The sequence below is a fragment of the Parus major genome, chromosome 1A (assembly GCF_001522545.3).
Source record: "Parus major isolate Abel chromosome 1A, Parus_major1.1, whole genome shotgun sequence".
In the NCBI taxonomy this organism is placed as follows: Eukaryota; Metazoa; Chordata; class Aves; order Passeriformes; family Paridae; genus Parus; species Parus major.
The window spans coordinates 19,225,619-19,249,245 of NC_031773.1; the positions used below are offsets into that span (position 1 = coordinate 19,225,619).

The 23,627-nt window shown below is 38.5% G+C and overlaps 1 protein-coding gene across 7 annotated transcripts in view; it reads left to right on the forward strand.

Moving 5' to 3' along the window:
* The window catches only part of ZNF800 (zinc finger protein 800), a 35,742-nt gene extending 13,865 nt beyond the window's left edge, over positions 1 to 21,877 (forward strand). For 5 of the 7 annotated variants that reach the window (XM_033514292.1, XM_033514297.1, XM_033514294.1 and 2 more), the window contains one exon: positions 152 to 21,877. In XM_033514292.1, coding sequence (XP_033370183.1) covers positions 152 to 161 — 10 coding nt within the window. In that variant the 3' untranslated portion in view covers positions 162 to 21,877. Of the gene's footprint in view, positions 1 to 144 lie in introns of all 7 variants that reach the window. The other 2 variants (XR_004497442.1, XM_033514296.1) reach the window with 2 other exon arrangements.
* The last annotated feature ends 1,750 nt before the right edge of the window (positions 21,878 to 23,627 follow it).

Genomic DNA, 23,627 nt, shown 5'->3' on the forward strand with positions numbered 1-23,627 from the left:
TTTTTGGCAAACACTGCCCATACTGGCCTTTTGTTCCTTGTAAAGGAATCTCTTCCTTAGCTGAGGAACTCTTGTTAGCCTTTTAGAACAAATATTGAAGAAGATAGGCTGTGCTGAGGTTTGTTTTTTTTTTTTTTTTCCAAGAGAATAGGATTACCTAGATTTCCATTGGAAATAAAATTGTTGGCTGCTGAAGGTTCCTTCTTTTCATGGTTGGATATAAAAAGGAACTTCCATAACCACTGTTTATTCTTTTAGAAAAGAAGACATTAGGCTATTAATGTAAGTGCATTTTAAATCATGTTCCTGAGTACCTGTAGATTAAGATTGGGAAATTAAAATGCAAACATAGGGATAGAATAACTGTTTGTTTCTCTTTTTATCCTTGTCTGTTCTTTATCTGCTGTCTGTTCTGGATAAGTGTGTAATCTGCATTTTGTAATATGTGAAGATGAAGTTACTCCTATATTTAAGGTACGCTTTCTACTCACCAGCACACTGGATATGAGTTTTTAACTAAGATGCTGTCTTGCATCATTGATGGGGTGCATTGGTTTGGCTCGTTTCACTTAGGCTAGCCAAAGACAAATGTGGCTTCTTTAGCAGACCTTCAGATTTAATGTTGAGTCTTTTAAAAAGAGTTTTTATTTGGAGTGAATGTTAGATACTTTACAGAAAACTTTTGGATGATCAAAACATTTTGTATAAAATTTCTTTTTTTGTTTTTTTTGAAGTGATTCTTTAAGTCTTCTAATGCTAAGGCTTGAGGGGCTAGCTTTCAGGGACATGAACTCCTATTTACCAATGAGGGAATCTCACTGATATGGTTGCACCAGGCTTGCTGATGTCTTAATATGCTGGCGTGTGTCTCAGAATCACCTTTAATTGTCTCTCAGCTGAGCTTGTTGGTCTTCCTGGTTATATTTATGTTTGTCTTTATTTTTAGAGTGGTTTCCGGTTTTATGTTTTACGTGTCTTTTCTGTCTGAGATGTTAGGCTTGAAGTCCTTGTAGTGCTTGGTTTCCTCAGTTTTGTAGGAGAATAAAGAAATCTGGCTTAGATAGTTGATGGTCATTACCACCATTTATTTTTAGTTGGATTCTCTTGGGATGAACTTAAATCTGCTGTGTGAAGGATTTGTGTAACTGGTCAGGTACTTGAAGTGCTTAGAAAATGAGGTCAGTTTTGAGTGGTGGCTGAAAGAACTGTGGGTAGGTGTTTTAAATCATTACCTTTTGCTGAATAGTGAAATACAACAGTTGATTAGCCAAAGGTAGAGCAGTGTGTTGTTTGGAGTGTGATGGGTAGAAAAGAACGGGCTTTCAATGATTTTATTAACGGAGAAGCTGTGGTGTTTGTATTAATGAGGAGAATTGCTGGCTGGGTATAAAGGTTCTCTGCTTATCATGGAAAGGGCATCAGAGGAGAAGCTTTAGTTCCCTTTTTAAGGGAGCTTGTTTCACAGTATCCATCAGTTACAGTCTTAAAGTAGTGATTTCATAGACACAAGGTGGAATGTAATTTGAAAAGCTAGTTGTTTGGGTTCATTCATCTCCTTGGGTATTAATCAAGATACTGATCATTGTAATGGAAATGTTGCATACTTGAAGTAATATCTCAAATTAGGAAACAATATCATTGATTTTGGAAGATTTAGTGGGAAATGAAGATCACCTGGGCCTTTGATAGCACATACACACCAAACACATTTTTCTGTAAAACAGATGAATCTATGTATTGCTTCACTGCATTGCCAGAACAGTATTCTCACGGTTGTTTCAAAGTCTGGATGGGTGATGAGAACGTGCTTTTTCATCTTGCTCTCATATTACTCTTCAGTAGTTTTTATGGTGGTTTTGCCTCAGTTATCGATGGGATTGAGGTTCTCTGTGTCAATAATCTACTGCACTAAATTTGTTAGCATCTGGTAATACTGGTATTTTTTGTTTTGATGCTTTCCTGCTGTTTCAATCTAAGGCAACTTGGATGTACCTGGTTTGTGTTCTCAGCATAAGCCTTTCCAGTGCTAGCTGCTTAAGCTCTCTTGGCTGAGCTGGATTTACTCTTTCACATTACTTATGTGCTTTGAGCTTGAGAGTCAGCTCCTCCATTAGAGGCAAAAGAGGCTGCGTTGGTGATCTTCCACAGCTGTTGATGTTATCTGAAAGAGCTGAGTGGGCTTGGTGGCAGAGCAGAGACCGAAAAGCACAGTCCAGGGTTTGCAGCAGATCTTATGTGCTTACATTTTTACAACATGTGCTTACATTTTTCACTCTGTTGCTCAGATGTTTTCTTCTCCAGGATGTTGTGGTTTTACAGTTCTCAGCTTGTGACTTTCTGCAGCATACAATGTGATTGTTTGAAGTTACTGTCTTGTGGCAAGGCAGATGGGGTGAGTCTTAGACTGAAATAGATGTGTAAATTGTAATCCGTTTCCTTCATAACATACATCTAAACTTCAGCTGTTCCTCTCTCTTTCAAGAAACAGCTACCTAAGAAAGAACGGGCCTAAAATGGATGCATCATTCTTTAAATCTGTAAAGCTGCATATTCCATAAAAAAAATACATTCATGATATTGACAGATAAGATCAATAATTTGTCTCAGGTATAAGAGTGGTAATAGCTTTCCAAATTCAGTGAGACATCACTTTGCTTGGTGTCAAACTGGTAGTAGATCAGGTGGTGGCTGGGTAGACAAGGCTTAGGGTGGGGTGTCTGTGCTGTTTCAGAGTACTTGTTCCCATTAGTGTAAGTGAGGAAAACAAGGTGCATGACTTTGTTGACCTTGCTTAGAACTGAACAGAATGGGACTTTGCTCTTTTTTATTAAATCTCTACATAAATATTGCCATTTGCTTCCTCAAGGAACACTTGGATATGCAAACAAAGTAGCCATTGTAAAAATGGTGTTTGACACTGTAAAGACTGAAGACTGAAGTTTTCTTAAGTGTCAATAAAGTCCTGAAGCTTGGGCTGGAATCAGTTCAGTTTTTGCAGGTCATTGTTTTTGCAGTATAACAACATGCAAGCATCTCATAAATTGTACTTCATCTGGCACTTGCTATTCTGAGTTACTGTTTAATTATCATATTTCATGATTTTAATTACAGAATTTGCTTTTCTGCTATTCAAGGTGATACTGGAGATATTCTACTTTGAAGAGTTATTTTCAAATTTTTTGTTTTTAGTATGTTGTCTTTCAGTTTACAGTTACCTTATCTGGGTGCAGTGGTAGGATGTTTGCTTTTCTTGTTTTCTCTTTCTGTAAATATTAAGGTAAGTAACCGATTGCAGCAGTGCAGGGTCAGGTACTCGCTTTTGTTTTGAATGAGACTTTCATAAAGAAATTTTATCTTGGTGAAATGTACTGAGAAGCATGGAGGATACCTTTGAAACTGAGTGCCTGCACAGCTGTGGACTGACCCACAGAGGCTGGAAATGACCATCAAACTGTTAGCATTCTTGGCTTCAAAACAAAACTGGTAACAGATACTTCTGCATCTTTGAAGAGCAGAAAAAAGCTGTTTTAGTATCTTAGAGCTAATTTTCTCATCTTAGTTGTTTGCCTACTGCAATATAACGCATGGCAATATAATCTAAAAGTAGTAGAATTCCTAATATATTTTTAAACATTTTTTGAGGGGTAAGGCTTAATATGTGAGTAAGGTTCTGTTAAAGAAGGAAAGGACAAAACTCACTTTGATAGCTATATTAGCACAGCTACAAGATAATTTTATTATTCTTTCATAAAAAACCTCTTCCCATGTGGAAGGTGTTTGCTGTAATTTTTGTTTCCATTACTAACCTGTGTCATTACCAGTAAAAATTTTTAATATTTTCCTGTTTGGCTGTGGTTGATATGCATATCATGTTAGCTTCTTTAAACCCCTACTTTTTAAAGGAGAAATGTTTTTTTGTTTCTGCTTTGAAAGCCGCTTTAAAAACACTTGGCATTTGATAGTGTTGGTCAGTGGTTTTGGGTTTTTTTTTTTTTTCTGGAGGATGAGGTGATCCAAACTCCACTGATTTGGGTGTTCAGATTTTGGTTATGGAGTCTTCTAGAGAATGATTTTGAAAAAGAAGAAGAGATCCAGGCAGGAACGATGTGGATCCTCTTATATTTATGCTTTTAAAAATAGTTTAGAGAAACAACTGCCAGAAGTAATATTTCTCTCCCTGCACTAAACACCTGATAAACGGCTCCAGAACCTCAGGCCCTGTCCAGCTCTATTTTCTCACTATTTCTGTGTGCCTGAATTAGAAGTGAAGTATTTATTTTTCTCTGGTGTTGTTTTTGTTTGATTTTTGTTGTTGTTGGGGTTTTTTTCCTTTCTTTTTCATTTGCAGTTTGGTGTTCTTGGACTGTTTTCTCCTTAGTTGTTAAATTGTTTTTTGGAGAGGTCGAAGGTAATGTGTAATTAAATTCAAATCTTTACCAAACAAATACTGGTTTCTCTGCTCCAAGGGGGCTTGCTGCCTTTGGAGCTACAATTTCTAACTTCGGAACAAAAATGAATGAGTCAATAAATAAAATTAGTAAGAGTAACAAGATAACTATGGCAAGACTTGAGGCTTGTGCTTTTGTTTTGAGTTGCCTTATACTAGGTGTGTGTGAGGGGAGCAGGGTAATTTGTACCCCATTCACTGCCTTAAACAATTCTTGTCTTTGCCTTGGTATAAAGAGTGAAATGCTTTGGGCAAGTGTTTCATGTGTGGACAGGAAGGGCAGTAGGGTTGTAGCTATTATTAGGCTGTGACTATACACTGCCATAATGCCACATCCTCTTCCCTGGACCAGGGATACTTTGGAAGGGGAGTCAGAAGACCCTGAGCCTGGAAGAAATCTTACTTTTGGAGTGGTGGATGCAAGCAGAGCAGCAAAAAAAAAACTCTGTGGGGGCAGATCAGGGCGGGCAGCTCAGAATTGTGAAGAAGGTTTTTCAGATTTGCACTGGCTTTTGTGGAATGGAGCCTGAATATTGGTGGGGAGTCAGTGCCAAGGAAACCCAACAATGCCTGGAGCACACCTTGGTTTTTTTCTGGGATGGAAGGGGTGAGCTGGGCAGTTGCCCTGCACTGCCTGAGCTGCTGCTGCTCTGACTTTCAGAGAATGGAGTGCAAACCAGTGATTTCAGTTTCAGCTGTTTCCAAAGCAGGCCTTTCCGATGTTGCGTTTGCCCGTGTCCGCCTGCCGAGGCGTGCAGGGCTGAGCAGGCAGTGTGCCGCGAGAGAGCAGCAACGCAGCCTGGCAGCGGCACAGACACGGGCCAGGGCTGCAGCATGGTCCCCCTGCAAGCAGTACAGCCTCTGCCTGTAAGCACTCTTAAATCCTCTAAATCCTTAGAAAAAGAGGTGGCCATTCAAAAAGTGAGGACAGGTCACTATGGAAAGGTTGGTCTTAGGTCTTTGACACAGGAATGAGTCATTAATGTGATATCTGTAAGCAGTTCATAGGTTGCCATTTGAAATTCTTGAATGATGTTTGTAATGATGAAGACTTGGGATTTGCTTGATTGCACTTGCTCTTTGTCCCCAGGGCTGTGAAATAGTTGGGGACAATGTACTGTAGTGGGGCTAGGTGTCATCTACCAAGATGCTCTTTTCAAAATTAACACGTAAGCACAAACCCTGTGCAGCTCAACAGCACTTAAGCTCCTTTTTTTGTTATTTAGTACCTTACTGAATATCAAGAGAGGAATTGTACTTTCCTAATGTCTTTCACCTCCTCTAAGCTTCATTTAACTTACCTTTATATTTAAAAAACCAAAATGCTGAACACAAAATTATCTCCACCTTTTAAAATGCAGAATGGTGCATTTATCTTGGGAATGGTGGAAGACGTATCGTAAATAGAAATTTCTGCACTGTTAGGTTATTTAGCATATGTTAACATGCTGTTTTCAGACCTTGAACCCTATTCTATTCCCAGATTTATTGTTTGGAAAGGAGAAACATGGATCATGTCTACAGATACATACTATCTCTTTTATAATTTTGGTATAGATGACCACTTATTTTCAAGTTAACACAGCTTTGGCCAAAAGGAAGAGAGTAATAATAATTGAATAATAAATTTGAATTGAATAATAAATTGAATAATTGAAAAGCAGTCAGTATGTTTTCCAAATGAGCATTTGTGTGGTTTTGGTGTACTATTCTGTCTTGAGGTGGTGGTTGTTGTTACTGCTGTTTGTTTTTTGTTTTTTTTTTTACTTCTTCAAAATGGAAAATATCTCATATTCTGACTAGTAACTGCAGGGAATACAATACTATATTGGTAGCTATAATGAGGCATATACAGGTCAGTATACAGTATAGTGACTGTTCTGTGTCTTGGATGATGGCTAAAATCAGTAGTGCCACATCAGAGCCCCTCTTTTTCATAGCTTCTAATTCTGCCTGTAAGGAAATGTGTATGTATACTAACTAAACATCTGCAGTGAGCTTGATTATTCTGATTGTACACAGTCAAATCAGACCTCTCCAGGACATTAATAATTTAATGTGTAGGTGCCAATCTGTTGTCTGTGGACTCACTTACATGTGCAAGCATTCTGTTGCCCTTTGTGTCAGATTTATTGGATTCACACAGTGCATGGTTTAATGTTTATGTGAAATGATGAGCTTGCTGCAAATGAGCTCTCTGCAGTGGTTTTATCTGCAGTTGTGAACATCCAGAAGTCTTGAATGCCTAAACTGCATGCCAGAGCTTAGCATTGCATGGTACTGTGAGAGTGCACCGAGTCAGTGAGGAGACTGCCTAGCTCACTGGTGTCATGATCACTCCAGGTCCCAGCTTCTCCTGTGCTGCTTCCTGTGGTGTTCCTGCTGTACCCCAGCTCTTTACCACCTGCAATTATTGCAATATCTTAGCCAGCTTCCTTGACCCTGTGACCCTTTCTGAGAAAAAGGAAAGATGCGTTATCTGCTATTCCCAGGAATGCTTTCCCTCTTTTGGCCTTTTGTAGATGTCTGCTTGCAGACAGCCCCTTTCAATCAGCTCCTATCTATTGCTCTTTATAAGCTCGGAGGCGTGCAAGTAGCTCAAGTTTCAGCTCCATAAAGAGTATGCTCCAGGCCCAGAAGAATTTTAGATCAATCCATCTTCCTATCCATCCCCTCTTTGTCCCTGTACAGCTGTTGCAATTACAGCATACACCTGGAAACCAGATACCTCTAACAGACATCTGACAGCATAGGAAGGTGTTTGAGTTGCATCAATGCTAGATTAGTGTATTGTTTTCTTACTGCAGTCTCTGTATTCTTAAGGTGAGTAAAATGCTACCAGTACCACCATGAACTTTGAGTCCTTTCTGTTCACTTGGGATTTGCAGATCTTTCTGTTTTAGCTGAAAACAGCAGTTGAGTAGATTTACCTATGTTATAGATAAGTGGTGCCCTGAAATTTTTAACAAAGATGACACTATTCCATTAAATTCTGTTTTGTCTGAAAAAAGAATTGGTATGAGAATTGGCTCTTCTTTTAGGGCTGTTGTGATTCTGGTGAGATCAGTTGTAATATCAGTGATGGCCAGATAGAATCATTAGGGAGAACCTGTTAATCCAACATACAGACTATTCTTGTCTGCAGTGGAGATTAACGATCAGGATGCTTAAAACCTGCCAGATTGACTGTCATGTTTTCATTGTCAGATGATCCACTAGATCAGTCACTATCCTTGGGGAACTCAGGTTTTTATGAGGTTTTTATGATACCTGAGAAGCTCTGTTGTGTTAGCTTTCCCTCCAGTCACTCAGAGCATGTGAGGCTGGTTTTAGCTGTGGTCTGTCATGGAGCTACAGGCAGAAAAATCCATCCAAGGTGTTGTAGGAGTATACTACATGGTTATTGGCGTGGTTCATGTTTGCATCTTTCAGCCAAAATAGACTTCTAAGTAGATCTGATATGTCATATGATACCAGTGCTCATGACAGGACCTTTGCCAGCATGTCAAAGGACTTTGGGACCCCCGGAGACTTACTGACCTTGAAATGGTTCATATCTCCCTTTTTGACTCTTCCTGATCCTGTATTAACTGCTGCAAGGGAAGACTTCAGATACATGCCAGCTTTTGTGTGGACAAAAGTAAGCCACTTAAGATGCATTGCAATTTGTCATAGGGCAAAAGGCCAGGTTATATGAGTAAGTTGAGACTTCCACCTCCATCAGATTGTGCTGGAATATGCAGATAGCTTATTAGATACACTCAGACAGAACTGTGCTACTTTTATGGCTTTTAAATAATGTTCTGGTGCTAGAAATCTGTATGAGGAGATTATATGTTACAAGCCCAAAGTTACCCAAAGATAGGAGGGTCAAAGAGGATGATAATTTTGGCAGAGTTGTAGTCTTTTTTCAGAAAGATGCCAAACAGTTACTTCCCGTGAGACAAAGCACTTCCTGTGAAGACCGATAGAGGGATAAGATAGATACTTAGCTAGAAATGTCAAGAATAAAGTTAGCTCCTTTTACATATGCCTTTTGCAATCATGATAATAATGTAAGGGTTTTAGTTCAACTTAGATTTAAACTTCTCCTTGATTTTGTGCTTGATATTCAGTTTTGTCTTCATACATGTGTAATTTAGATTTATAAGGGTGGAAAGGACCATTATGATCAGGTAACCTGAACAGAGTCCATGGACTTTTGCCTAAGCTTGTGCCTACATTAAAGTTACTGGCTGACTTCCAACAAGTTACTGAAAAAGATCTCCAGTTGTGATTTTAATATTAACCTTCTCTTGCTCATTCTCTCCTTCTCCCATCCCCCTTTTGTTATATCCTCTGTTACCTGTCTCCTGCTCCTTTTGGCAATTTCTATCATGCTTCGTGCAGATGGAGCCCCTTTATTTAATTGCTTTCCTGTTATTCTAATAAAACCTGAAGACTTCTTTTTTCCAGTAAGGAAAAAGGATTTTGTGTTAATTAGCCTCTATGCATATGGTTAGAGAAAAAATACTAATGTTTTTGTGTGGTGGGACAGTAGGAGTCTGGAATCTAATCTGTGCTGTATGTCAAGGATGTGTGAAGCTATATACCATAATTAATTTCAACTTTCATTTTTCATAGCAGGAGCTATGCTTTCATTATAACCCGAGAAATGAGAAATACTTTTTAAAAATAGTGACCCAGCTTCAGAAGAAACTGTTTTTTGATTTCTGATCCAATTATCTGTTTGGTACCTAATGTCCCTGCCTGCTGAAATAATAAAAAAATTAAATACTTTTAAATTGTCACTTTTCTCCATGGTAGCTACACATGGAGTCTGAAATCCTGCCTCTTGAACATATTTAAAGTTTTCTGAGCTGTGATACTTGGGGAAATATCTTGACCACCTCTCCCCCCATTTTATATTTCAATGACACGCATATAGAGTGTCAGGACTCCTAAAGCTGGTCCTAAATTCCCTATCTAGTCAACAAAAATGGGTGGCTTTGACAGCATTTAGAGAAATTATCTTTTTCCCGAGTTTGGCCATTTAAGTCAGGCACCTTTCCAGACAGGCAGCACAGCCATGTGGAATTGGGACATAATTTTACCAAGTGAAAATAGATGTTTAATTGGAGAACAAGACTACTTTGTGTAATGCACAGGAGTGGTGATTGGACTTGATATTCTTTATATGTTAGGCAAATAAGAGGCTTATGTTTTCCTTGAAATAATTGTTCAGAGTCTCAGAAAATAACCCCAAGTTTTTGAAGTTATCTTTTCCCGTAAGTGGAAACCAGTAGGTATTTCACAGGCAGGCTGGGTTTTTGAAGTGTGCTAAAGTTGCTTATAAATCCTAGATCCTTATTTTGTCACTTAATTTACATAACCACCATATGGCAACAGTCCATCTACCACATACTGGCTGTAACTAATTTTAACATTATTATTCATCTTTTTTCCAGCAACAGAAGGAATGAACTTCTGCCGTTTGGAATCGTATACATTACCTAACGTGTAGTAAATTGGTGTCTTTTTTCTTAGATAAAATGCAGTCTCATCATTGCAGAGCTGAAAACTGGAAAACAGAACACGCAGAACTGTAGAATAGAACTAATTCCTGAATTGTTTCTGAGTCTTTAGAGATAGTTTGTTTTGATTAAGGTTTAGGGTTTCTCTGCTTACCCATTGTTAATGTGATGGAGATGATCTGTTGAGTAAAGTGGTGCAACTTGGGAATAGCTGTCTGAATAGGTGGTTGATAATGGAGAAAAATGACTGAAAGCAGGAGTTTTCATGTTGAGCTGAATATTCTGTCTACCTCTTGGAAAGAGCAGAAGAGAGCTGGCCAAGGTCTAGATTAGCTGACTGATCTGTAGGATGTAGTTGCTTAGCCAAATCATTAAGCCTTGAAAGGTAGCTATTAATCATCCATGAAGGCTTTTGTGTCCTCTCTAGAGCGCTGCTCAGGGGAAGCAGAGACGGCCGGGCACACGCACAGGGTACCAGCGAGGGGAGGCAGCTGCTGCGGACCAGGTGCAGCCTGTGTGCTGGTCTGGGGAAGATGAGAAACAGGAATACTGCAAGGCATGGTTATTTAACCTGTGAAAGAGGCCTGCTGGTCATGATGAAGAGATTGCTTTTAAGGATGCAGGATGACGTCCTCTTTTTCTGAGAAAACTTAGGCAAGCTGAGAATGATGGGGGTGCAAGGAAGATGTGGAGTCTGTCTTTACTCTGTGGCAAGGTCAGTTGACTTTTTTCAAGGAAGGTTTGTCTGACCTCTTCAGGCAGTTCATACATTTCATTATTTTTACCAACAGAAAATTCTCTTGGCTTGGGTGGAAACCTTGCTGTTAAAATCTAAGCCTGTTTCTTTCCTTTTCCTGGATGAATGTAGGAAACTAACTATTCAGTCTCTCCCTGCATCAGTGTTTTATGTGCTTGAGGGCTGTTAGAATGTCATGTTTTAGTCTTAAATTGTTTGGACTCAAAAACTCACTGTTCTGTGTTTCTTCCAGGGTCATGTTTCCTGGAAGTGTTCTTGCAACTCTCCTATGCATTCCTTCCAGTTGGCCCACTTGAATTTTTACTTATTTATTTTTGTATTGTGAGAACAAGGCAGTATCACAGCTGTGCCTTGCAGGGCAGAGAGCTTTTACAGATTTTGCATTCTGTATTCTGGCTTATGCATAATTCTGTTGGTACCTTAAGAAACCTGTTACAGCTTGATGTTGACTTCTGTTTGACTTGTCTTTTATATCACTCAAGGTCCTTTTCTACACAACTGATTTCTAATTGGCTGTCTCCTGTTCTGTATTTGTGTGGTTCATTTACTCTTACAGTATCTTCAACTTTGTCCCTGTTGTGGTGCATTCTGTTTTTTTTCACAGACATTATTTCCTTTTTTCTGTCCACAGTATTTTTTCCTTTGCAATAGGTTCATTTCCTTCTAGGTTCTTGCCATCTGTAAATTTAATATGCACTCTCTGAATCATGGAGTAAATGCTGGAGTGTATTGCAGCCAGGACAGACTCCTGGTGAACCCCATGTGACACATCCTTCTGTTCTGATGCTTACTCATGTATGGCAATGCTCTGGGAGAAAATGCAAACCTAGATTCCCAATTTGAGATTTTTTTGGCCAATGTATGTAATTGTACATTACAATGTACATTAATTATATTAATATAATATATTAATTATTAATAAATTAATGTATTACATTAATGACATTCTCTCTACTTAATTTTGGGAAATATGTGTACAGTAATGACATCTAAAAGAATGCTGGAGTTGAAAACTGTGACTTGCTATTGCCTGTTGTTCAGGTCTGTTTGCAGAGGAAATATTGGCTGATATACTGGAAGAAAAGGAAAGAATGACTGTGATGCTGTACTACCCCCCAACTATAATGTCCTTTTTGAGGTACAGATTATCTCAACTGGCAGCAGGCCCTGCAAATGTAAATGAAGACAAGCTTTATGATTAAAGAAAGGCAGTTGTAATTCTTTTTTTGGTATAAACAAATTCCTTTTAAGTTTAAAATCAGAGTTGTACCAACCACAACTGTCTTTACCTTACAGCATTGGCCCATTCTAACTTTTGTTTTTCATGGGGAGATCAGAGGCATTAGAAACTACTTTTTAAGAAGCATTTCTCATTTCCAGGTGCTGAGGGTCAAGGAGGAGTTGAGCATTTATGTTGAGCATTTATCTTTTTTATTTTTTTTAAATACAATTTTCCAAGAAAGACTACTTCTTTTGATGTGTGATGTGTATTTTTTACCATTTCCAATTGCAGAGGAACATTTTTCTCTGACTTTTGTCACTTGTCTTGGGTGTTCTCGTGTCACCTCATGAGAGCAATAGCTGTCTCATTGCTCTGGGACTCAGCATCACAAGAATTGACTCAGTTTAGGATGATGGAGTTGCCTGGATGATGGGAAGGGAAGACCTTGTGTAGTTTTGTTACTCTATTTTTTTCTTTTGCTACCAGCAATGTCATGATTCCCAGCTTTCCTTTACCCTTCATTTCACTTTTGACTGCTCTTTGCTTTTGCTCTTCATTCTCTTTTGTTTGTTCTGTTTGGCACCTGTCTTCCCTGCAGGAGGACATTTGGTGTGTGGGGAGGCAAGGAGGCCGGTTACCAGTCAAAATATCTTGTATTTTTTCACTCCTTTCCTTCTTTCACACTTCCTGATCCACTTCTGACAGCAGTGAAGTTTCCCAGTGTAAAAGCCTCCCTTCTTGCTCTCATGGTGGGGACAGCACTAAGGGCAGTCATCTTTCCATCCCTGATGGGACTCTGCATCAGGCAGTCTTTTTTTATATTATGTTGTATTCTAACTAAAGTTAGACTGAAGTTGATTTTATTTTTTTTTTAAATTTAAAACAAGACAAACTTTATTTGAATAAAAACTAGAAAATTAAGTTTTTAAATTGAGCAAACTTAGAACTCTTAAGAAAGGCAAACAGGAAATTAAAAAATCACCACAATTTCTGAGCTTTTGGGTGAATCCTTGCTTTAGCCAATTCAGTAACTTTCTCAGTTATGTCAAACTCTATCCAGGCTCCTCATACCTGGGAAGTTCTTTCTGTTCTTCCCTGAGCTGGCATGGTGCTCCTTGGCATGTTCTCTTTCCATGCAATGATTTCATTGCTTCATCTTAAGCATCTTGTAATCACAATAAACTACTCTCCAAAGATGTTCTTTCCTCATAATTTCTGGCAGATACTGTGTTTCCAAAAGAAAGTTACAAGAGCATAGAAACAGTAAACAGAAAATAACCTGTCCCACAGCATTTGAGCCAGAGGGATTGTCTTGAGCATTGGTAAGTGCATGGGGAAAGAGTAGATGAGCAGGACATGTATGATTACAGTTGTTTTGTTAGAAGGAAGCTCCTGATAAAATAAATGTAAAGCAGGATTCTGAGTGTCATTACTCCTCTGGGATTTTGGAAGAGGAACTTCACAGTTAAATCAGAGTATAATTTTATTGAAGTGTCCCTGGTGACTATGATGTCATTATTTCTTTTTGCCAGTGCCCACACTTAGCTGACCACTTTTCATACATTCAGGAAAAGACAGTCCCTGGCCTGAGAAATTGCAGTCTAAGGCTGGAGAGAGGTGAATACATACAGGTTAGCTGTATTTATTGAATTCCTAGTAAATCAGGAAGATGATTGCTTATCTGATACTAATGGAAAAAATTTGCTTATGAGTGATGATCTAAGAAGAGGGGTTTTTACCTAGATTAAGAAAGATTTCTTATACTGTAATAAAGTTTCACAATTCGATCTGTGTTTATTAATAGGTCTGCTTTCCTGAAACATGAGTTATGCAAAGATTAGCAATGTACAAAAATGTATATCTTAATCTGAAGCTCTGAGGTAAAACCATTGTTTTAAAACCATATGGATTTAAGAGGAACAATTTATCAGGCAGGTGTGATATTTAAAAAAAGATAAGGTTGTGGTTACACTTGCGGAAAGATTGACTGGTGGGGAGGAAAAGCAATGTGCTGGTGATCTGTATAGGAAGGAGTCTTTTTTGTGATGTCAGGTGTTCAGTGTGTTGAGAGCAAGGTGTGTGTTGATTCTCTTTCCCTTTCAGTTCTCTGTACTTCAGGTTTTGGCTTGTCCTCTGCTCCTTCAGAGACATTACTGAGTTGTGAACTGGAATAATTTTGCCCATTGGGTCCTGTTCAGACAAGTTTCCTTATAATATGATTCATTACTGTTTAAAAAATTCTGCTAATGTTTTTTTCTTTTTTAGCACTTGCATAGAAAGGTTAGGTGGTCCATGGTATGGTAGGTGGTATGGCTGTGCTTGCACAATATCTCGTGTGCACATCATCTCTTGTCTCCAGTGAGGGCTTCACTCTTCAGACCATGGCCCTTTTCCTCCCTGTCAGACCTCTGGTAAGTGATGCTCATTCTTGCATCATGTAACAAGTATTGGTTCTGCACAGCAGTGACTTGAGTGCTGCTTTTTTTCTTTTCCCATGCTCATAGGCTTAAACCCAGGAGCTGTGAGAACCTCCCACACAGTACAAGCTGCAGGACATCCCTGCAGAAGTTCAGAATTGAATCCTGTGTTTGTAACTGAGCTGCAAGCATGCCTTCTAGGAAAGTACATCATCTGAGAGGCTGCAAAAAATTACTGATTTACAGTAATCCCAGTTTACTTATTCCAATGGGTAATAAATGTTCCCTTCATTTTAATTGGAATTCCTTTGGCTAGTGAGTTTCATGTTAGGTTTTGTTGTGCTTCTGTTGGTCTAATAAGCTAAGAAAACATCCAAGCCCTTGCTTTCAAACGGTGCTTTTAAGAAATGTGACTCTGGAACCTTCTTGTGGTTTGTTTATAACATTTCTTGGCTTTCTATAAAATGCTGACATTGGACTCAGGTTTCAATATCTGAATTGCAATCTCAGCTGACAGAATGTATGGATTTTCAGAAATTCTTTCCCCCAAAACAGAATATAAAGAGAAGACATTGACAATTTCTATAGCTGTAGGCTCAAAAGTAATCTTACAGAAAACTTGAGACATTTCATTACAGTTTGACTTTTAATGGATTATTTTTATTTATTTTATTATTTAATGGGTTATTTTATTTATTTTAATTTATTTTTAAAATTTTTAATATGATGTGATGCCAACCAAAGATGCAAAAAAGCATAGTAAATTTAAAAACAAATCATGTATATTTAAAAACACAAGAGAAGTGTAATGAAAATCAAAACATCTTCTTTTCTAAAATTCTTTTCTTGCTTAAACTTCACTTTCCTCTGAGAATGTTGAATTTTCTGATGAAGAGTATCAGGAAAAAAACCCCAATTAGCTCATATCAGTTGGGCACTGTACAATTGTCCTACCTGTAACAGGTTCATTCTTACGTACACATCTGAAGATCATACTATCCCTCATAATCACACAGTTATGAGCTTTTTTTTCCATTGGCTATTTCCCTTAGACCAGAGCTCTTCTCTAAGTCATTGATTTACAGGATACTGCTTTTCCAGATCTGGATGTTTGACGTGTATTCTTTGTTTGAATGAAACTAGCACTTCAAGCACCAAAGCCTCTGTGTGGAACTGACCCATCCTTATCGCTTCTGGCATGCTGCTGGAGTTTGTACACTAGTTGCAGTGATCCTTTTGTATTCAGTTCAATAATAAAAGTATTTCTTATAGTGAGCTGTGAATAGAAACTGTGTGCAACACCATTTGAAATACTTCTGTTTAGAAATGCATAAACCAAATTTTCAGTTGAAATCCATTTTATATTCAAGAATCTGCAAGTGGGTGATGAACTAGATACTCGTATGGAGTTTTTTCATCTTATTTTTCTTATCACCCTTATAACTTGTTTTAAAACAGAAGCTACTTCACCATGATGTAAAATAGTTTGTCAAAGCCTGTTATGTCAGTATAATTTACTTTATCGCCTAAACTTCTAATCTCTTGCAGTAATGGTATTTGTGTGACAAAGCCTGTTTTGTATAATTCTCACTGAATGACCTTAATTATGCTACCATACTCAAGGCAAATGGCATCCCTATCAGCCTTCCATCATTTTGTGAGCAATCAATACCAGTCTATCCCTTTAGGTCATCCCTCTTAACCTTCTTAATATCTAATTAGCTTTTTGCTATTTTTTTCTTCCTTCCACATTATACCAATATTTCTTAAAACTCAATGTTAATCTTCTCCCAGATTTTCTTGTTTTTTGAAGAAACTCATGGACAAGGCTCTTCTAGCTCCTGAGAAATGCTAAGGCTGTCTGAACTACTCACACATCCTATTCTCAGATGCTGGGAGGATGTTTGAGCTGAAATTGTGTTACACCTGGACATACACAATGGGGAAAGGTGTTCCAAGTGAAACTTTATACCTGTTTAACTGTGTTTTGGAGAAACAGGTTAGACTGTAACCTCTGTAAAGTCTGAGTGGTCTCGGTGAGACCTTCCACGTTTTCCTCTCATGTTTGATGGCACGCGATCAGCTGGACAGAAGGGTAAAGCAGCATGAAAGGCAGTGTGTGGTAAGTTCCTGAGCATAGCCCCAAGATGGGAAACAAGAACTGTCCTGTGTCCCAGCCCACCCTGCCATGCCTGTGCTGTGGGACTTTGTGCAGGTAACAAACTCGCTGCTTCTGGTTCTGAAAAACAAAGGATTGCATCTGTGCTTGTTTGTTATATTCCAAACAGCTGAAAATTTTATAAATAATTTTACAATTTTGTGAAGAGTTTTACAGTTTAAAAATTGTAAAATTGTATGTCTACCTCTTCAGTCTGGTTAGGCTTCTGAGCCACAGCCCACTACCTCAGCTATGGTAGGAAAATAGGGAAAACATGTGGTCACTAAATGTGTGCACATACTTGGAGAACCTGGCTGAAGACTGTCTTTCACAACAAAGGCATGAAGACAGTAAGGGAGAGGAATTTGCTTTAGTTCCAGTTTTAATAAACTTTTTCATAATTTGCAGCCTTGAATTTGGTTTGACCCACTGCAGCAAGGACTTTTGCTGTGTTAAGTCAGGGTATACTCACTGTCACCTGCAGTTTGAGACTGGTAAGAAGATGACACTAAAAAGACAAGAGGTAGCTGATGGCCCTGTTAGACTCCAGTACCAGAATGGGTATGTTAATATGTAAAAGCCAAACATGTACAGCACAAAGTCAGCACATGGCAGAAATGTGCAGTGATTTTCCAGTTTTTCTGACTGTTTTTGTAAGCCGTACATAATACAGCCTTCTTAATCTCCTCTGGCCTATGGAACTGGACTTGTGACTTGTTAAAGCCACAAGCAAGAATGTCTGTTAAGTAAAACGAATGCATTTTAGTCATAAGTATCTGAATTGATCATAGCACAATTTATTGCACATGACAGAAAGTATGATTGACCAGGTAAAGATTGTATGCTGTGCTTTGGACTTCAGAATGTGCATAAAATGTTGGTTTTACAACGCCCAGGATTTAAATGATTAGATCTTCAAATGACCAGTATTTCTGAAGCACATGGGATTAAATTATTATTTTAGTAAACTGATCCCCTTGAAGACAACAGAAAAAAAAAAGCCTTAGACTAGTAGGCCAAATTCCTATTGATTTCCAGCTGGCAAGTTGATATCATCTCCTTCTTCCTGCTTACATAATGCAGTCACTAAAAAATAATGTTGTGCTTTCTGTTTTGTGATTGAATTTGATTTCTCTGAGAGTCTGTTGTAGCAAATGTGTGCAATATCAGCATTTGTGACATAAAAAAAAAATCCAATTTTCTATGTATAAAATTGGAAATAATTTCATCTTTGACTTCACTACATCAGTAATACATATCTTTGAAAGAAATGAGAGATCCTTTTGATACTTTGAGGGCAATAGTATGCAAAGCTATCATTGTCACACTCTATTTCAACTTGTTTTATCATACTCTAGTCTTCCACAGCCCGTTTTGTATCAGCTCTGGAATTGTGTGTGTCATCTGGCTTGGGAATATATTTGCTGTGACTACACTTGCCATAGGGTTTGCCAAGCTAAACAGAAATTGGCAAAAGCCTTCTCCATCCTGTGTCCAAAACAAACAGCCTGCTGTGGTAAGCACTTAGTCATGTCATTGTTTAGATGTTTATTTTGCTTACAAATCTCATTGGGTGGGCTTTCACTCTAAAACTAGTGGATTTTCTCAGAAAGACCCATGAACAGATTGATCTGTCCTTACAGCTGTAAACTAGTATATGGTCTGACTGACCTTAAGAAGAGAGTGAAATTGGAGGCAGCCACATCTAACTTTATTCCCACTTCCCACAGACTTCACAATGTGCAGCTTCAGAAGTAGGTCTGTGTTTTGGCATGGAATGTTTTCCATAACATTTTATTAATGTAGCAGAATATATAGGTGAGCTTGTGTTTTCAACTGGTTGTCACTTCTAACTAATTGGTATTTACTGCTGCTGACAATATCTTCTCAGTGTACCAAAATCCAAAAGCTTGGTAAAAGTTTGCTCTTCCTAATGTGGGATTTGGTTATTATATAGGCTTATTTCAGTTGCTAAAACTTTGTCACCTGTTTCCATTTAAGATGCTACAGTGTACCTGCTGGCTTCTTGCTGCCACTCTGGAGAGAAGGTCTCCCGTGTGGCCGGTGGTGATCTCCCACCTGCACCTCCCTTGGACAGGACAAACATTCCTAAACACCTTTTACAGTTGGATAACTGGACTGAGCCCTTGGTGCCTTTTATGCAAACATCCTGCCCAACGGCTGCTTAACCTTGAAGGTTTCTAAATGTCTTTGGAGATCTTTTTCAACTCATTCTGCGATGCTGCCTCCCTACCTTCAGTGCATCCCAAAAGTAGGCAGAAGAGCATGCAAAATCCCTTGAAATGAGCCTGCCTGGCTCACTGCCAAAACTGTCTCCCATAGTATGTGTAAAATGTGGACTTATACTAGTAGCACTCATCCAGGAGGCAGAGACATGCATGGGATGCTCTCTTCCAACTGAGGGACTGGAGGTTCACAGCCCCTCTGCTGTAGCAAAGCACCGTAGTCATGGGGCAGCTTGAAGTGTCCTGGTGAAGCCAAGAGGGTGTGTTTCAGCAGCCTCACAAGGATTTAGCTGTGAAGAGGCAGGATGCAATGGAACAGGGAGAGTCTTCTCAGTAAAAGTGACCTATCTCAAGTTATGGGAGGAACTTGGGTATCTGACTCTGAATTTCATTCTGGAAGTCAGCCTAAAAGATAGGTGTTGGCACCTTTAAATCTTTCACTGAATCTAACCCAAAAAGGTAGGAAAAATATCAGAACTGTTCTATACTTCTAATGCTTTCATACGTATCTTTGCAATTGTTCACCCTGTAATGTTGATGGGTAAATATCAGTGCTGACAGCTCTTGTGATTTGGGCCATAACTCTTGTGAAATATGTGACCACTTATAAAGACCTGGAAGGTGGATGAAAACCAGGATGCACTTAGTTTCCATTAAAAAAATAAAATAAAAAAAATTTTTTCTTTACTTGGTATAAAAACCTGGAGAATTTGTCTTCAGTGGAAAGCTGAAGTTCAGAAGATAAATATGACCCCAAGTGTAATAAATGACCAACATTCCTAATTTCAGCTAATACAATTCTGAGCCCTGACATGACTTTTTGATTGAATTGTAGCTGCAGAACTGAACCTGGCAGAGTTATAGAACAGTCTGCTGAACATTAGAAGCAGTAAATGGATGGTGTGGGTATCAGGCTGATCAGGCTTGAAAACAAGAAATCTCTCAGGTCATTCCAGAATAGATCAATTATTCATTCACCTGGCATTACAGATCACTTAATCATATATAAACTACTGTCTAGAAAACTTTTAAATGAGGCTTTATTGCCAACCTAAAAAGCCTGTTAACTTTTTCAACTCTAAGAGAATATTTCAGGGTGATTTTTGCAAGGAGTCAACATCCACAGAAAAGTTTTCTGCTTTCCCTACACTATTTTACTTCATTTTAATTTAATGCTTTTTTCTACTGAGTTATATATATTGTGTTATATGGCACATGCAGGTACTGTGATATCAAATACAATGCATCAGGATGTAGTAGTCTTGTTAGTACCAAGTATGTCCTCAATAGCTACCAATGACTGCATAACTTTTAAATTAAAAAAATTGTTTAACCCCTCTAGTCTTTATGCAAGCAAGTAGTACCAACTGATTAAAACATATTTTAGCAAAGCCATTTCTCAAAGCAAGGTTGTAATGGATGCAAATGTAATAACCTGGGGCTTAAGTTTTTAATAAGTTTCATGTGTTCTAAATACTCATTGAAGGCGGTGCTATTTTGAAGCGATGATTGTTAAGAAAAAAATCTTTAAGCAAACATCAAATGTATGAGGGGAAAAAATCTGAATGTCTCTATTAACTGTTCATTTAATCACAAAATTAAAATTTTCTCCACCGAGAATGAGCTTTAAAAATTACCTACATTAACCAAATTAACCTCTCTAGAGAATTTAAATTTAATTGTAAAAGCATATTTTTAACTGGAAAATACCTTATTAAATTACTTTTTTTTTGTTTTAGCAAATGTGTATATGTTTTAGTCTTAAATTCCTTTCAGTCAATTAAACTCTTTTCATGGCTGATGTGACAACTTTATATATTTCAGTTCAAAAGCAAAAGCATTTCACTATCCCAAAGATGTGTGCTTGAGTCAAACGTTCTTCCACAAGGCTGCAGTTATGAGTGTTAAGCATTAAAATCCTTTTTATCCAACACGTAGTTCATGGGATACAGCTAGATTGCACTGAGAAACCTGGACCCAAATGGACCCTTTTCTGGAAATCTGCTGAAGAATATGGATGTCTTGTACACCAGCACAAGCTTGCTTCAATTTCAGATTCATCTCTGGAAGGTGTTGTGCAAGATTTTCATGGTCCCTGTGGGCTTGCAGGAAGAAAATCTCGTGCTGAATCAGCGTAGAACCATGCTTCCAATTAAGTTTTGTGCTGGTATTTCCTTTCCCCAGAGTGTGTGAGGCTGCAGAGCTCCTCGGTTTCAGCTATGTGAGTACTAATATATCTGTGCTGACAGTGATCCAGATGGGGCAGAGGCTGGGTTTAGGTGGAAGTGGCCAGATAAGATGCCCAGACTGGCACTGACACTTGGGGCTGTGTAGTCAGAGCGCACACACAGCCCAGCTGTGCAATGGCAGCCCTGGTACCACTGAGACCGTGCTCCCTGCACTGAGAGGATGGGTGTGCCCCATGCATGGTCCTGGGTGGTGTGAGACTATGCTTTCCTCTTCGTTCCCAAGCTCCTTGAGGAGAGGCAGCCCTTGGACATGAAGAGGCAGAGAAACCAAGGGTCAGAGCAGGAGCATCTGAGCTGTCTGTTCCGAGGTTATTGAAGGGGACATTGAGGGCAATGAGGTCTAGACTAAAGCTAATCTCCTGAGACTCCCTCTGTAGTGAATGGAGAGAGACTGTGACATCTGTAAGTCATTTACCACCTTTTTTAAGTCATCTGTTTCAGGATGAAGTGGTTGCTCTGGAGAGGACTGTTTCTCCTCCTGGTTTGAAAAAAAGCTTAGGGTTACTGTTACATGCCTAATCCAGTGGGGCATGTGAATCATGGCTCCTGGACTTCCTGGAGGATCACTGTCAAACTCTAAAACTTGTCACAGATCATGGTGCACTATTCAGTTTAGTGATAAATATATTTAGTATCTCATCACCTGTGACCTGCAAACCCTAGCCTGAAATCCACTGGTGTAACCAACACATGGTAGTTAGATGTTGTGAAACCAGTTATTTTTAAATATGGACACGCTCATTCAGTGTGTGCTAAAGCTAATAAAGTTTATTTTTGCTAATTGCTTCATGAGTTTAAAATTTCAAACAAGAGTCTGTGCTAAGGTTTTAAAAGCACAGAAGCAATAAAGATACATTAACATGCTTAACATATTTTAATCCAATCTTTCTGCATTTTAAAATGAGCATGAAGCATTGCATGTTGCAGTGCTAATTCTGAAGTATAACTTAAGATTTTAGTGATTACAGTTTACACTTATACTGGAATACAGTGCAACTGCAGGAAAGAAAAGTAATTTTAAGTCTTTTACTCATAAATCCATTGAAATAAAATGATTAATAGTGTTTCTGTTGATCAACAAACTAGTGTTTCTATAAACCACTATGTACTGTTTTTATGATTTTCCCTCTGCTATTAGGAAATAGAAGTGGTAGAAGTGGTTTGCAGCCATTTTTTCTATGGGCTTTCATCCAAAACTTAGCAATAGTGCTTACATGGATCTATCCTCACAAAAAAATTATTGATATTTTAAAACATTTTTTTTTTCCTCTGATTTAGAATGAGTACAAGATCTTAAATTTTTCTGTGAAGCAAAAATAATGAAAAGAGATGTTAGGGACACCTCAATACATAATAATTATAGGATAAAATCTCTCCTGGCCTGAAACTGATTTAAATCTTTATTATTTTCTCAATGTTTATGCAGCTTTTCTGCAACTGAAGAGAACTGGGGCATTCTCTACAGCCTCCTTGAGGTGCTTGAGCAAAAGAAGGAATATTGCCCCCAGTCAGCACATCTGTTTGGGCTCTTTCTTGAACACACTTTCTGCCCTAGTGGGTGTTTTCTGACCTGAAGCAGGAAACTGCACAAGAGAGGGTGAGAAAATGAGCAGAGCAAGTCATTTAGCACAGCAGGAGCAGATCCTTGGTGTGGGGACTAGGGCCCTGTGTCCACACTGTCCTTACTCCAGGGCTGTCAGCTGGGACTAGGACTGGTCTGGTGATGAGGTCTGGCTGCTTGTGCTTTGGCTTCATCCCAGGGTGATCCTGTTGGTTTGGTCCAAGACAGCTCTGTGGTCCAATCTGAGTGGTGTGAGCAATGGTGAAAAAGAGGCTTGCATCAGAATAACAGGCCTAAGCAAAGATGCAAATATAGACATGTGCAATGAAACCCATCCTGGAGCATGTTTGAAATTAGGGCAGGGTCTTGATTTCAGGGAGTGCTGTTTTCAGTCACTGGATGCAAGGAGTCAGGAAAAGGATGCCTACATGTGCTTCTGTCATGGCAGATGAACAGAAGCTACAGGATTGGAGCTTCCATCAGTTTATTTTCTTACATAACTCCAACCCTTTAGTTGCAAATTTCCTTTTTGAAAGGTGTTTAATACAAACTAAAATAAACAAAATAACAACCAACCCAAACCAACAAAACCAATAACAAAGCAAGGTAATAGCACTTAGGGTAAAAAAAATTGAAGAAGAAATATAATTTGTCTGATCCTCAGTTATTTATTTGATGTTTATGTCATTCATTGTTTATTTCATCTTCCTTCTAATGTTCAAGCATTTCTAATTTAGTCTGCCAAATAAGATTTAGACTATGGACTTTGCACCTAAATTGTCCTCAGTCTAAATACAGATACTATGTTCCCAGAGGAATGTTTTATTTCTTGAAAGCTCTTGGCTGGATTCTTGAATTAATTCTTCTACTGAGGGAAACAGCTTCAGTTTGAGTCCGGAAGCTTTTTTCCTCAATTTTACCTGTTTTATTGGGTGATAGGCACACATATTTTTGTAGTAACACCTTTGTGGGCATTGAGAGTTAATATTGAGGGGAAACACAAGGCAATATAGAAGAAACAGCTAGAGACATTAATAAATACACAAAATCTTTGTTA